Source organism: Piliocolobus tephrosceles, chromosome 13 (assembly GCF_002776525.5).
Source record: "Piliocolobus tephrosceles isolate RC106 chromosome 13, ASM277652v3, whole genome shotgun sequence".
In the NCBI taxonomy this organism is placed as follows: domain Eukaryota; kingdom Metazoa; phylum Chordata; class Mammalia; order Primates; family Cercopithecidae; genus Piliocolobus; species Piliocolobus tephrosceles.
Window position 1 is genome coordinate 118,479,320 of NC_045446.1, and position 12,734 is coordinate 118,492,053.

At 46.8% G+C, this 12,734-nt stretch overlaps 1 protein-coding gene across 1 annotated transcript in view; it reads left to right on the top strand.

The window, feature by feature from the left end:
• Positions 1-12,734, top strand: part of BARX2 (BARX homeobox 2) — an 82,895-nt gene that overhangs the window by 61,542 nt on the left and 8,619 nt on the right. The window contains exon 3 of the mRNA XM_023208090.3: positions 5,755-5,839. Within this exon, the coding sequence (XP_023063858.1) occupies positions 5,755-5,839 (85 nt within the window). The remainder of the gene's footprint in view (positions 1-5,754; positions 5,840-12,734) is intronic.

The following is a 12,734-nucleotide window of genomic DNA, read 5'->3' on the forward strand; positions in this document are numbered from 1 at the left end:
GGGAGACTTGCTCCCATTGCGGGCCATAGACCAGAGCACGGCTGCAGTGAGGCAGGACGCTGTGGCAGGAATCCACTCCTGGGCTCCAGGCATCTCAACCTTGGTTAACAGAATCTAACCTGTGTGAATCCACCACACAGTCCCTGGAGCCTGCCTGTGGCTGAACTTACACTCATTACTCTTATCTCCATATCTGAACGTAACTATTTCAGTATCATAAACAAGGTCAAGTTTAGCAAATTGTTGCTCAGGTGGTCAGCTGGGAAACAGGCTTGGTTTTTAAGCCACTCACTCTTAGGATTGGAGGCAGCAGGACTAGATCTGGAATTAGGATTCATGATCTTCTCAATCTTCTCCACAGCCGCCAGCTGATTCCCCACTGACTCAGCTTGCTGGCCTGGCTATTGCTTGGGAAGGGCTGGAGTGATCCAGTTGAGGAGGTCAGACATGTTGGTGAATTTGATGGATGTCAACAGAACCATTTGACTGAGACCCAGGAGGACCTGGCTGAGAGCCCCTTCTTTGAACTCCTCTGAGATCCATGTCGGGGAGGCTGTGACCCTTGCTTTCTTGGAGGCCTCAATGCCTCGCCTCCTTTTCTTTAATTTACTATTTTAACTGGAACATATGCCAGAGTGTGTGTCTGGGCCGGGTATTGTGGCCCACACCTGTAATCTCAGCAGTTTGGGAGGCTGAGGCAGTAGGATTATTTGAGGCTTGGAGTTTGAAACCAGCCTGGGCAATGTTGTGAGACCCCGTCTCTACAAAAATTGAAATATGAGTCAGGTGTGATGGCATGCATCTGTAGTCCCAGCCACTCAAGAAGCTAAGATGGGAGGATCACTTGAACCCAGGAGTTTTGAGACTGCAGTGAGGTATGATTGCATCAGATTGCATCACTGCACTCTAGGTGAGACCCTGTCTCCAAAAAACAGAAACAAAAACAAACAAACAAAAAAAACAAACAATAGCCAGGTGTGGTGGCTCATGCCTGTAATCCCAGCACTTTGGGAGGCTGAGGCAGGTGGATCATGAGGTCAGGAGTTCAGGACGAGCCTGGCCAAGATGGTGAAACCCCATCTCTGCTAAAAATACAAAAATTAGCCAGGCATGATGGCAGGCACCTGTAATCCCAGCTATTTGGGAGGCTGAGACAGGGAATTGCTTGAACCAGGAGGCAGAGGTTGCAGTGAGCCAAAATCATGCCACTACACTCCAGCCTGGGCAACAGAGCGAGACTCGGTCTCAAAAAACAAATTGTGTATCTCAGTGTCTCATCTTGTTCTTTCAAACTGACTCTGGAGATGACTGAGCTAATAATGTGTGATCCTATTTACTGGGAGATTTTTCAGGTCCTTTTTCCTCTTCTTTTGCCTACTGCCTTAGCCATATCAGGTTGGACACTAGTCCTATCAAAAAGTAAAGGAAGGAACCTCAAATGAATCTCTTAAGCTATGTAGTGGCTCTTTGATACAAATTTAAATGACAGAGGAGTCTGCATATCACCGACTAAAAGGGGATTTAGCTTCTGATTCTGTTAACAAGGCACCATCAGCTGTTTGGTAAGGGTCTTCTGGGTGCCACTGGAGCACTGGCAGGGATTATGGGTCCAGAAACAGTCGAGAGAGTCCTGTTGTGACAGAAAGGGATCATGGGGAAGGAACGACTACAGGAACAAAGACACAGCAAGCCAGGCAGGCGCTGGTGCCTGTGAGGTGCTGAGTGCAGTAGGAACACGGTATTGCTGAGCGTGGGAGACGGGGTTAGGGAAGGCTTCTCAGAGGAGGTAACATTTAAGAAGAGCTTTGATTCCAGGAGGGACAGGGCATCCCGCACTGAGGGTTTGGCACACACAAGGCAAAGAAGCGTGTCTCGTCGGGTATGTGGAGGAAACTGCAAGTAGCCAGGACATCTCCAGCTTAAGGTGTGAACAGGGAAATGGTAGAGGTGAACTGAAGGGTGGGAAGGACCTCGTATGCCTGGCTGAAATGTGAACTTGGTTGTTTAAGCAGTTGGCACTGCCTTTATGAGCTGGAAGTGACATGACCAGACTTACATTTTAGAACTGGCTCTGTGGTGGCACCATAAATGATGGATGAGAGAGGCCAGAGATGGAGCAGGGACCAGTTAGGAGAGAATCCAGTGATCATCACTGAAGACTTGAATTAAAGGGTGGCAGTGGGAATGGAGAGGCAAGAATAGAGTGGAGGACAATTTTTTATTATTATATTTCAAGTTCTGGGATACATGTGCAGAACGTGCAGGTTTGTTACACAGGTATACAGGTGCCATGGTGGTTTGCTGCACCCATCAACCCATCATCTACATTAGGTATTTCTCCTAATGCTATCCCTCCCCTATCCCCCCACCCCCCCGACAGGCCCTGGTGTGTGAGGTTCCCCTCCCTGTGTCCATGTGTGAGAGGAGGACAATTTTGAAGACAGAATTGGCAGAATCAACATTGCGGGAGGAAGCAAAAAGGGAGTTGAGAATTCTGTGGCTTCTAGACTGGGCTAGCAGGGGGATAGGGACACCATGACCTGAAGCTGGAAGACAGAGGACAGAGTAGACTTAGGTGGCGAAAGGTTGAGTTCTGTTCTAGACCTGTGCATTTGGGGTGTCTTTGGGCAAATGATGGAGACAGGTCTGTGAACCAGAGGTTAATAGATGGGATCTCCAGGTATGACATGGCTATTTTCACTTCCCTAGCATATCCCGTGGGTGCAGGAACGTGTGCACCCAGGGGATTGGGCACCATTGTCTATGGTAGCATGGTGGTGTGTCAAATCGGCTTCAGCACGCATGGCTAACATTTTAGTCTGGTTTTTCGGAAGTCAGATAATTGTTTTTTACAGAAATATTAGTTCTTCGTAAATCTCCTGGGGCTCCCTGGTACTTGCCCAGGCATCTCAGGTCACCTACACAGGCTTGATTCACTTGTCTGGGAGGACACCATCGGCTGGCACGGAAGCTGCCATCTTCACCCGCCCTCTCAGAGGCTCCTCGCCTCCCTACGTGACCAGGGCCATGAGCACTCCCTCCTCCCGCTGCTCTCGCCCTCCTCCTCTGTGTTTGTTTCTCCAGTTTCCTAGGTGACCCCATTTAAGCAAATATGCAGGGAAGTGAGAATTTGTAACGGTGGCAGGTAATGAGAGAAAGCCCATGACAGTGAAGCATGTTTCTGTGGCCAGAGTGAGTCAGGGCTGCATTTTTCCCAAGTGAGCTAACACTGTTTGCTAATGCAGTGGCAGAGCCATGAACTGAGCCTTCCATTGACTAATGCACCTGGTGGCCTCAGGTGAACTGGGCTTGGGAAGGCGCTGCCAGAACCGTGGAGGACCCTTCTCCAAGGAGGCCTGGGTGACCAGAAGTCTGTGGGGTGGCCCCCTGGGTTCTTGGTTCTCAATGAGTGGCTGCTTGGGCAGCAGTGCTGCATTTGTGGGGACAGCCAAGTGCTGTTGGCACTGGGAATTTATTGGCTTTAGCTTGTTAATCACTTTCAATAAAACTGCCAGCTTCTCGTAGTCCTTCTACAGGGATAACCAGATGGATGTGAGTGCTGATTTAAGACCAGTTCCAGGGTCCCCTGAAGGAAGACTCTGTATTATTGGGGTTTTAAATTATGCAGCCTGGTCAGAGCAGGGCGACTGGGAAGCTGCACCTGAGACCGTCAGGGCCGGTCCCTGTGGGCCTCCCTGATGGTTAGAGCGCCCCAGGTGGAGAGCTGCAGCTGAAAACCCACACCTGAGACTCCCCATGAAGCAGGCAAATGAGACTGACTGTGGGCCCGAGATTCACAGTCGGCAATCCTCAGAAACCTAGGGCCTTTCAACAAGTGGGGGTCGCTGCCCAAGCTCTGTCAAGGGCAGTTGTCCCAAGTTGCTGCATTCGAAGTCCGCACTGCTTTGCTGAGCAGGGCTGGCGTGGCGGTGAGGCAGCTGATGTTGGCTTAAGGAGGTGGCTCTCCAGTTGGTGCTGAGGTAGACCTGGGGTTCTTATCCTGTCGGGTCAATGGTGGTCGTCTCAAGGGCTGACGTTGGAAGCCTGGCTACAGACTTCCCTTTCTCATTCCACTTGTCCCACCTGGTTGTTCGCTGCTTCTTGGGATGAAGCATCCCTGTGATTCCCTTTGACAGGTTCAACTTGTGCAGATACATCGTGGGTGGGGGTGAGCCCCAACGCGGGAGCTGGTGTACGGGTCAGACATCGTGGGTTTGAATCCTGCCCCACTTCCTAACTCTATGATCACCTGCCAGAGGTCGGTAAAGGTTTTCTGGGCAGAGCCAGACAGTGAATACTTTACACTTTGGATGCCATATGGCCTGTGACCACTACCCAATTCTGATATTGTAGCACAGAAGTAGTTTACTTTTTATTTATTAATTTTTTACAGAGTCTCACTCCATTGCCCAGGTTGCAGTGCAGTGGCGCAATCTCGGCTCACTGCAACCTCCGCCTCCCAGCTTCAAGCATTTCTCCTGCCTCAGCCTCCTGAGTAGCTAGGATTACAGGTGCCTGCCACCACACCCAGCTCATTTTTGTATTTTTACTAGAGACGGGGTCTCACCATGTTGGCCAGGCTGGTCTCCAACTCCTGAACTGCGGTGATCCGCCCGCCTCAGCCTCCCAAAGTGCTTACAAAGTGCATTACAGGCATGAGCCACTGTGCCTGGCCTGTTACGATAAAACTTTATTTACACAACCAGGTAGCAGACAGGGTTTGGCCACAGTTGCTGAGAGAGTCTAATTTCTCCAGGCCTCAAATCTCTTATCTGTAAAATGGGACTACTTATACCTACTTCACTGTGCTGTGAATGGGATAGATAAGACAGCAAGGCAGGGGCTTAGCATGTAGCCTGGGATGCCGTGGTGCTCAGGAAGTGGTGGCTGTGTTGTTAGACTTAGCCCCAGAAATGGATTTGGCTTTTAGGACTTTCCAGAAGACTCCAGAGAAGTACACAGTCATGGTTAGCGGTAGAATGGAAAGCAGGAAGGGCTGTGGATTTAATGTTTGTTTGGGAATCTTTATAATATTTATAACATTTTAATTGTTATAACAATTTAGGGCAGCTACAGTGATTGAGTCAATCCATCAAGAATTATTTTTTGAGCACCGGTTCTGGATTTAGCAGTGTGATGGGCACTTTCATGGGCAGAAAAGAAGTAGAAGACATAAGCTGCTCTGACTGCTGAGTTAGGGAGGCAGAAATAACATGGTGGGAGTGATTAGAGAACAGTGGGAAACGTGGCACCATCTGGGTGACTGCTGGCCTGTGGGAGGGTGCAGAGGAGATCAGCTGTGGGAGCCAGGAGACTCACCTGCTGGAGGTGGGACCGGGGCTGGGTCTGGAGTGATGAGTGGACTTCCATCAGCAACATCCGGCTTTGCCTTTTGTTTCCAGTTTGGATGTTGGGCCAGAGGGTCAGAATGAATAATCTTGTCAAGCCAGGAGAAGGACTGTGTGATGAAGCACTTTCTCAGGTCCCTTGCAGACCATGAATGTTTCAGAATGGGGACTGGCCCAGGTGTCCTCAGCCATGGTCATCTACTTCATAGTTTCTCAGCTTCCCAGAGTTTCCTCTGTTGGATTCTTGGAAGGAAAGAAAAGCGCTTTGGGGAAGACCTTGTTTAATGAGGGAGGTCAGAGCCTTGAGAGTCAGTGCTGGAGCCTGTCTGGAGCCTGTCAGCAGGATCCCATCTCTCCCACTCCTCCCCATCCTGCTCACCCTTCCTTTGTATCTTGTGCCTTCTAGGTTGGACTTGGCCCAGTCTCTGGGACTCACTCAGCTGCAGGTGAAGACCTGGTATCAGAATCGCAGGATGAAATGGAAGAAAATGGTAAGAAATGATCCTATCCTGATGGAAGAGGACTTTTACTCCAGGGCTGTTGGGAGGGAGGCTGGACCACGTGGCAGTTTGGGCTGCAGAGATTGGAAGGCCTTCTATGTTGCTGGCTTGCGCGGAAGCTGTTGGATCTGTAGGTCGAGCTATTCCTCTTGACCTGGATTTCCTAAACAGAGGGATAGCCTTTTTCTGTTTCATTAAAAATCAAAGGGAAAAAAAGCTTACAGGCTTTTAACTTGCTAGTTTTTGTTTTTTGTTTTTTTATTATACTTTAAATTCTAGGGTACATGTGCAGAACGTGCAGTTCTGTTACATAGGTATACACATGCCATGGTGGTTTGCTGCACCCATCAACCCGTCATCTACATTAGGTATTTCTCCTAACTTGCTAGTTGTAACCCTACCTGCTAGCCTTTTCAAATAACTCCCTTATTCCTCCCACCAAGAGCTAAAATTAGAAGTCAGTATTCTTTGTTTATATTGACGTAGAGGCTGTATCTGTTCTTTTGGCTGTGCATCCTCTAACGCAGTGATCCTCCAACTTTGGTGGGCATCAGAGTCCCCTGGGTAGCAAGTTAAATGCAGAACTCTAGGCCCCCTCTCAGGATTCTGGCCCCAGAGGTCTGGGCCAGGGCTGGGAATGTGCATGTGAACAAGCCCCCTGGTTATTCTGAAGTGCCTGGTATCATGACCACAGTTTCCATCATCCTGCTCTAGTGCCTAGCTAATGAATATTTCCATCTTTGATTTTTAAGTATTAGAATATATACATCCCTACATTTTCAGGAACTCAATTTCATTATCATTTATTCTTTTCATTTAAGAAAAGCACTATTAAATCAAAATTTTCCAAAGTAGTCGAGTGTTGCCTTTCTCAGCTTTGTAAACCAGTGAGACAAGGTCAAAGCCCAGAGCAAAAGAAAAAGAGAAGGGGTGGCGATAAGGGAAGAAGTGCTGCTGTTCTCTGGAGCCCAGGTGCTACCGTGTCACCTGCCGTGGGCTTCTTACCCCCTCACCAAATCTTCGTGGCTCTTTCTCCTCTCGTCCATTCCATGCCTTCATGATGACATTCTAATTGGCTAACCCATCTGGTCACAAGCCCTATTTCTTGGTGTTTCAGGACTGAAATATGATGTTTTTCACAATAATCAAGTAACTAAGGTGTTCTCCCGTCCCCAGTTTTCAGGGGGAAAAAAAAAAGGTCAGCGGACAGATGTTTTCTCAGTGCTGTGGTTTTGTCCTATACTGTTCTTTCTTAAACTTATAGTTCTTGCTATTCCTTGCTATTTTCTGCTAACAATGAGGGGGAAAAAAACAAAATAAGTAAATTGCAAATGAATATCAATGGGAAAAATTGGGAAAAAAGTCAACAAGCAGCAATTATTATATTCCCATAAAAGAATTTCCTGGGCAAATCTTATAATTTCCTCTGGGGGACTTGACCCTGAAATGAAAGGGTTTTCAAATGGAGGCATCTTGGCTCATGAAGTGCTCACGAATTAAGACAGAGATGCCAGTTACGTGTTCAAACACACAGATATCGCATGAGTCAGCACATATGTATTTTGTGTCTCTTGTGAGCCATTCCTTGTCCTAGGCACTATAAGAAATAATAAAATAAAATATCACCCTTGCCTTCATGGAATTTATGATCTAGTCAGAGAAACAAGGCCCAGGAGGTAGCTGCCAAGCATGTTATAATTAAGTGCTGGTTGTTGTGGATTTATAAGCCTGTCAGAGTTCAGAAGAGAAGTAGTGGAGAAAGTTGCCCGGAGAAGTTGAAATTGAAGGAAGCGGCCGGGCACGGTGGCTCACGCCTGTAATCCCATCACTTTGGGAGGCTGAGGTGGGTGGATCACATGAGGACAGGAGTTTGAAACCAGCCTGGCAAACATGGTGAAATCCCGCCTCTACTAAACATACACAATTAGCTGGGCGTGGTGGCGGGTGCCTGTAATCCCAGCTACTCAGAAGGCTGAGGCCAGAGAATCACTTGAATCCAGGAGGTGGAGGTCGCAGTGAGTCGAGATCACACCATTGCACTCCAGTCTGGGTGACCGAGCAAGACTCCATCTCAAAAATAAATAAATAAATAAATAAGTCATAAAAATAAAATAAAAACAAGAAATTGAAGGAAGAATGGATTCGGTTAAAGAGATAGTCTTGCAAACACTCTACAGTGCTAAGTACACATGGACACCTTTTAGGGGATTAGTTTCTAAAGAACTAGACTTGGGAGTGAGAAGCACCAGGCCGTGTTCCCATGCTTGCCCTTCCCCGGCTGATTTTGGGCAAGTCCCTTCACTGCTTTCTGTGTAAGATCCACCACCCACCTTCTTCCTCGTCAATCATCAGCCTTGAAATCAATGCCTCCTGAGTAGCAGAGGCATTGTTTAAATTGGTTATCAGCAATCTTTTCATGAGTCAGATGATTAAGGAATTGACAGTCAGCCTCCTCTGCCAGCACCGCCCAGTGCCTGTGGGACAATGCGTGTGCCTTCGCCTGCGACGTCACTTGTTTTTCACCAGCAACAGTGTTGCTGGCATGATTGTAGGCCAGTTATTGATGGGTATCAATGTCACGTAAACCAAAATGGAAGTAACTTAGCAGATTTAACCTCAGAGAACATTCTGCAAGCCAGTCACCTTCAGGTCCCTTTAGGAGCCAAGAGGTCCAAACTGTCAGTTCACTTTTGAGTTAATTCATTGAGCATTTAACATTCATCAGGCCCTGGAGATGCAAAGGTAAGACATGAGCCTGTCCACTAGAATATAAAATTGTCAAAAGGTACTCAGTCAAGTGCGGGAGACAGACCTGCAAACTGGCATTATTATTACACGGAGTGGTCAGGGCAGCGGCAGGGAGATTTATAGGATCAGCGCAGAGAGTGGAATAGCAAGGCTGTGGTGTGATCCTGATTACTTCATCTAGTTTCCCAGTAAAACTCTTTCAAGGCTATCTCTTTAGGTACTGGGGAGGAAAAGAAAAAGATAATTGGGTAATAAAGATGTCTCAAGGCTAGTAACCTAATTGGAACTGGAAAAAGATTAGCAGTTGATTCTCAGACTTATTCACGTGGCTGCCAAGGGTAACCTTGCCAGAACCAAGATAGCATCTCTGGCGAGTTCTGACCAGTCAGCACTGGTAACCTATAGCGGGTTGGGTCAATTTAATCTTGCACATTAAAATGGGATGTGCACCCTCTATTCCATGTCTGTTGGCTTGAGTTCCAGCAGGACCCACAGTGTTTTGCAATAGGCTGAAAGAGCCTCATTATTCGGTGGTCTCTTTGAGCTCTAAAATGCAATTCTGTTCCGTGAGAGCATCCAAACAGATGCCTCCGTTCTCTCCTAGTCACAGAATCGGGTGGGCCCCACACTATGCATGCTCATTATCTTTCTCGTGAATAGTCCCCAGGTAGTTAACAGCTCCATGAATTGTTACCAGTAGCTCTCTGTGTGATCTTGGGCAGGTTACTTAACCTCTGTGTGCCTGTTTCCTCTGCAGTAAAAGGCCTAACACGTACCTTGTAGGGGTGTATTATTAACTGAGCTAATCTCTGTGAAACACGTAAATAGGACCTGCCATATAGGATACAGCCAAGAGATGTTTTTACCATTATTGTTATCATTATTAGTATTTTTACTACCTATTCACAAAATCCATGTCTTCAGAGAATCCAGATATTTGGAGGCCAGGCTACATAAGCCAAAAGTGAATTCTGTGACTCTCAGGGTCTCCACGCAGCCCTGAGTGTTTCTCCTTTCTCAGTCCCTGCTTCCCAGTCATCTCCAAGTCAGCGCTTTGGCATTTGGGGCCCTGCTTGAGGTCCAGTGGAACATCACATCTTCAGGCTGAGAAAGTCAGCTACTGTGAGCAGCAGTGTCTGGGAGGAGATTCATGCTGGGGAATCCAAACTTGTTTCTCAGCTTCATGGAAACAGTCATCAGTTATGTGGCCCTCGCTTGCCCTATGAAGCTGCAGAGAGAGACAGAGAATGAGGAGGAAAGTTCGCCCCCACTAATAAGTCTACTGCCTGGAGTCTGCTGGGAGGTTGGGTAATTGCAAATAAATACCAGACATAGAACAGTGGCCCATTTTACATATCCCTTGCACATTAGGCTGAATGCAATACTGCTAAGACTGTTAGATTGAAATGGTCGGGAGGTTTGTGTTCAAATCCCAGCTCTGCCCTTGGCTTGCTCTTTGATACTGGCAAACTCTGTCAGCTCAGTTTCCTATCTATCTGAAAAGTAGAGGGAAGAAGAGAGTTCCTTCCTGCACTGACATTCCCTGCCCCCTACTCAGGCTGCTTGGAGGGAAGCAAAAGGCGGGCGGTCTTAACACCCTCAGCAACAGAACATCTGAATACCTCGTTTCAGAGTTTGGAGGGCTGTCACCAGGCACGGCTAATAAAAGTGGATGGTGTGCTAGGTGTTCTTCTGAGAGGCAGAAGGAGGCATGCGGCCTCTTAGACATGGCTTCTCTGGACCAACGGGACTAAACTGGCTCTAAGAATAAATGGGGAGAGGGCTCCTGTGGGAGGGCCACAGGGTGCATGTGAACGGGCAGCTCCTGATGGAGGGTGGTTCTGAGATAATTGCATGTCTCAGGTGCGCTGGAAGGCAAGGGGCCAGAGGTTGAGTGCAGAGAGCAGCCAAGAGGGTAGTTATCTCCTAATTATTGCTTGTGCTGGAATGTTTTATTCCATTTAGAAAATGGTCTAATTGTTTGGGGGATTTTTTTTTTTTTTTTTCCCTGCAGTAGGAAAACAGCCAGGTGGGGTCCGTCCAAACCGTGTGGGTGGTGTTCTCTAATTGCTGGGCTGGACTTTCTTTTGCCAATTAGGTGGCTTCCATAGACCTGCCCTTTTCTAGTTTGATTACTACATGGGGCAACTTACTTTTCTATAACCTCTTTCATACTGAGTGGATCTGCTTTCAACATGTAAATTCCATCTTGGCACAATTGGGTGCTTTCAAAAGCCTGCACTCAGACTGAAATCAAAATCAGATAATGCACTTATGTGAAAAGAAATATAGGGAACGTCTTCTCCCCAGGGGTGGTTTCCGTCAGCATCTCTACCTCGTTAAAGATCCCCTTAATATCTGTGTGTTAGCTGTTCATGTGGAAAGGACAGTGGTTGAGCAGATTTTTAGCTAAAAGGAGGTGTTTACTGAGAACTTCTTGGTTTTCTCACTTTATACACAAAAATTAACGCAAAATGAATCATCATCTAAATGGTAAGAGTGAAAATATGAAACTTAGAATATGAGTAAGTATTCATGACCTTGGATTAGACAAAGTGTTCTTCGTTATGACAGCAAAAGCACAAGCAACAGAAGCAAACATAAATTGGGCTTCATTGAAATTTAAAAATTTTGTGCTGTGAAGGACATCATTAGAAAAATGGGAAGACAGCCCACAGAATGGGAGAAGCTTACATCTGATAAGGGACATGTATCCAGAATATTTAAAGAACTCTTACAACTCAATAATAAAAAGACAACCAAATTTAGAAATGGGCAAAAGATTTGAATAGACATTTCTTCAATGAAGATATACAGCTAGCCAATAAGCACTATGAAAAGATGCTAAACTTCATTAGTCATCAGGGAAATGCAAAGCAGAACCACAGTGAGATACCACTTCCCACCCTCTGGGACGACCGTAGTCAAACAGACATCAACAAGTTGGTGAGGATGTGGAGAACTGGAACCCTCATATGCAGCTGGCTGGAACGTAAAATAGTGCAATTGCTTTGGAAAACGGTCCTTAAAATGTGAAGCGTAGAGTTGCCAAAAGATCCAGCAATTCAATTTCACTTCTTTCCCACGTTCATAGCAGCTTCGTTCACAGTAGCGAGCAACCCACCTGTCCATCAATTGATGAGTGAATGAACAAAATATAGTATATCCATAAAATGGAATATTATTTACTGACAAATGCTACAACATGGATGAACATTGAGAACATTATGCTAAATGAAAGAAGCCAGTCACAAAAGTGCACATATTATATGATTCTGTTTATATAAAATGTCCAAAAATAGGCAAATCTGTAGAGACAGAAAGCAGACTAGCGGTTGCCTAGGGCTGTGGGCAGATCGGTTAGGGGTTGGGGGAAGATAGGGACTGACCGCTAGTGCTATGGGGTTTCTTTTTGGGGTGATAGAAGTATTTGAAAATTGCATTGTGGTGATAGTTGTACAATTCTGTGACCATCCTAAAAATCACTGAATAGTGCACTTTAAATGGATTTGGTATGTGAATTATATCTCAAAGCTGTATAAAAAATAAGTTATGGTTTCATCCTTAAAATTCAGCACCTGGAGGTCCTCTGCTGCTCTTGAAGGAAAGAGGAGCAGTCAATAAATATTTAGGGACTGCATAGAAGTTAGCTGGAAGTTTGATTCTTGGAGCATGGAGTAATAGAAGCAGGGTTTGTCTTCAAGGAGCTTATATACAAATATAGAAGATAAGATTAAGCTAGGTTTAGGGGCGGAGCAAGATGGCCAAATAGGAACAGCTCCAGTCCCCAACTCCCAGCGCGAGCGACACAGAAGACCGGTGATTTCTGCATTTTCAACTGAGGTACTGGGTTCATCTCACTAGGGAGTGCCAGACAGTCGGTGCTGGTCAGCTGCTGCAGCCTGACCAGTGAGAGCTGAAGCAGGGCGAGGCATCGCCTCACCTGGGAAGCGCAAGGGGGAAGGGAATCCCTTTTCCTAGCCAGGGGAACTGAGACACACAACACCTGGAAAATCAGGTAACTCCCACCCCAATACTGCGCTTTAAGCAAACAGGCACACCAGGAGATTATATCCCACACCTGGCCGGGAGGGTCCCACGCCCACGGAGCCTCCCTCATTGCTAGCACAGCAGTCTG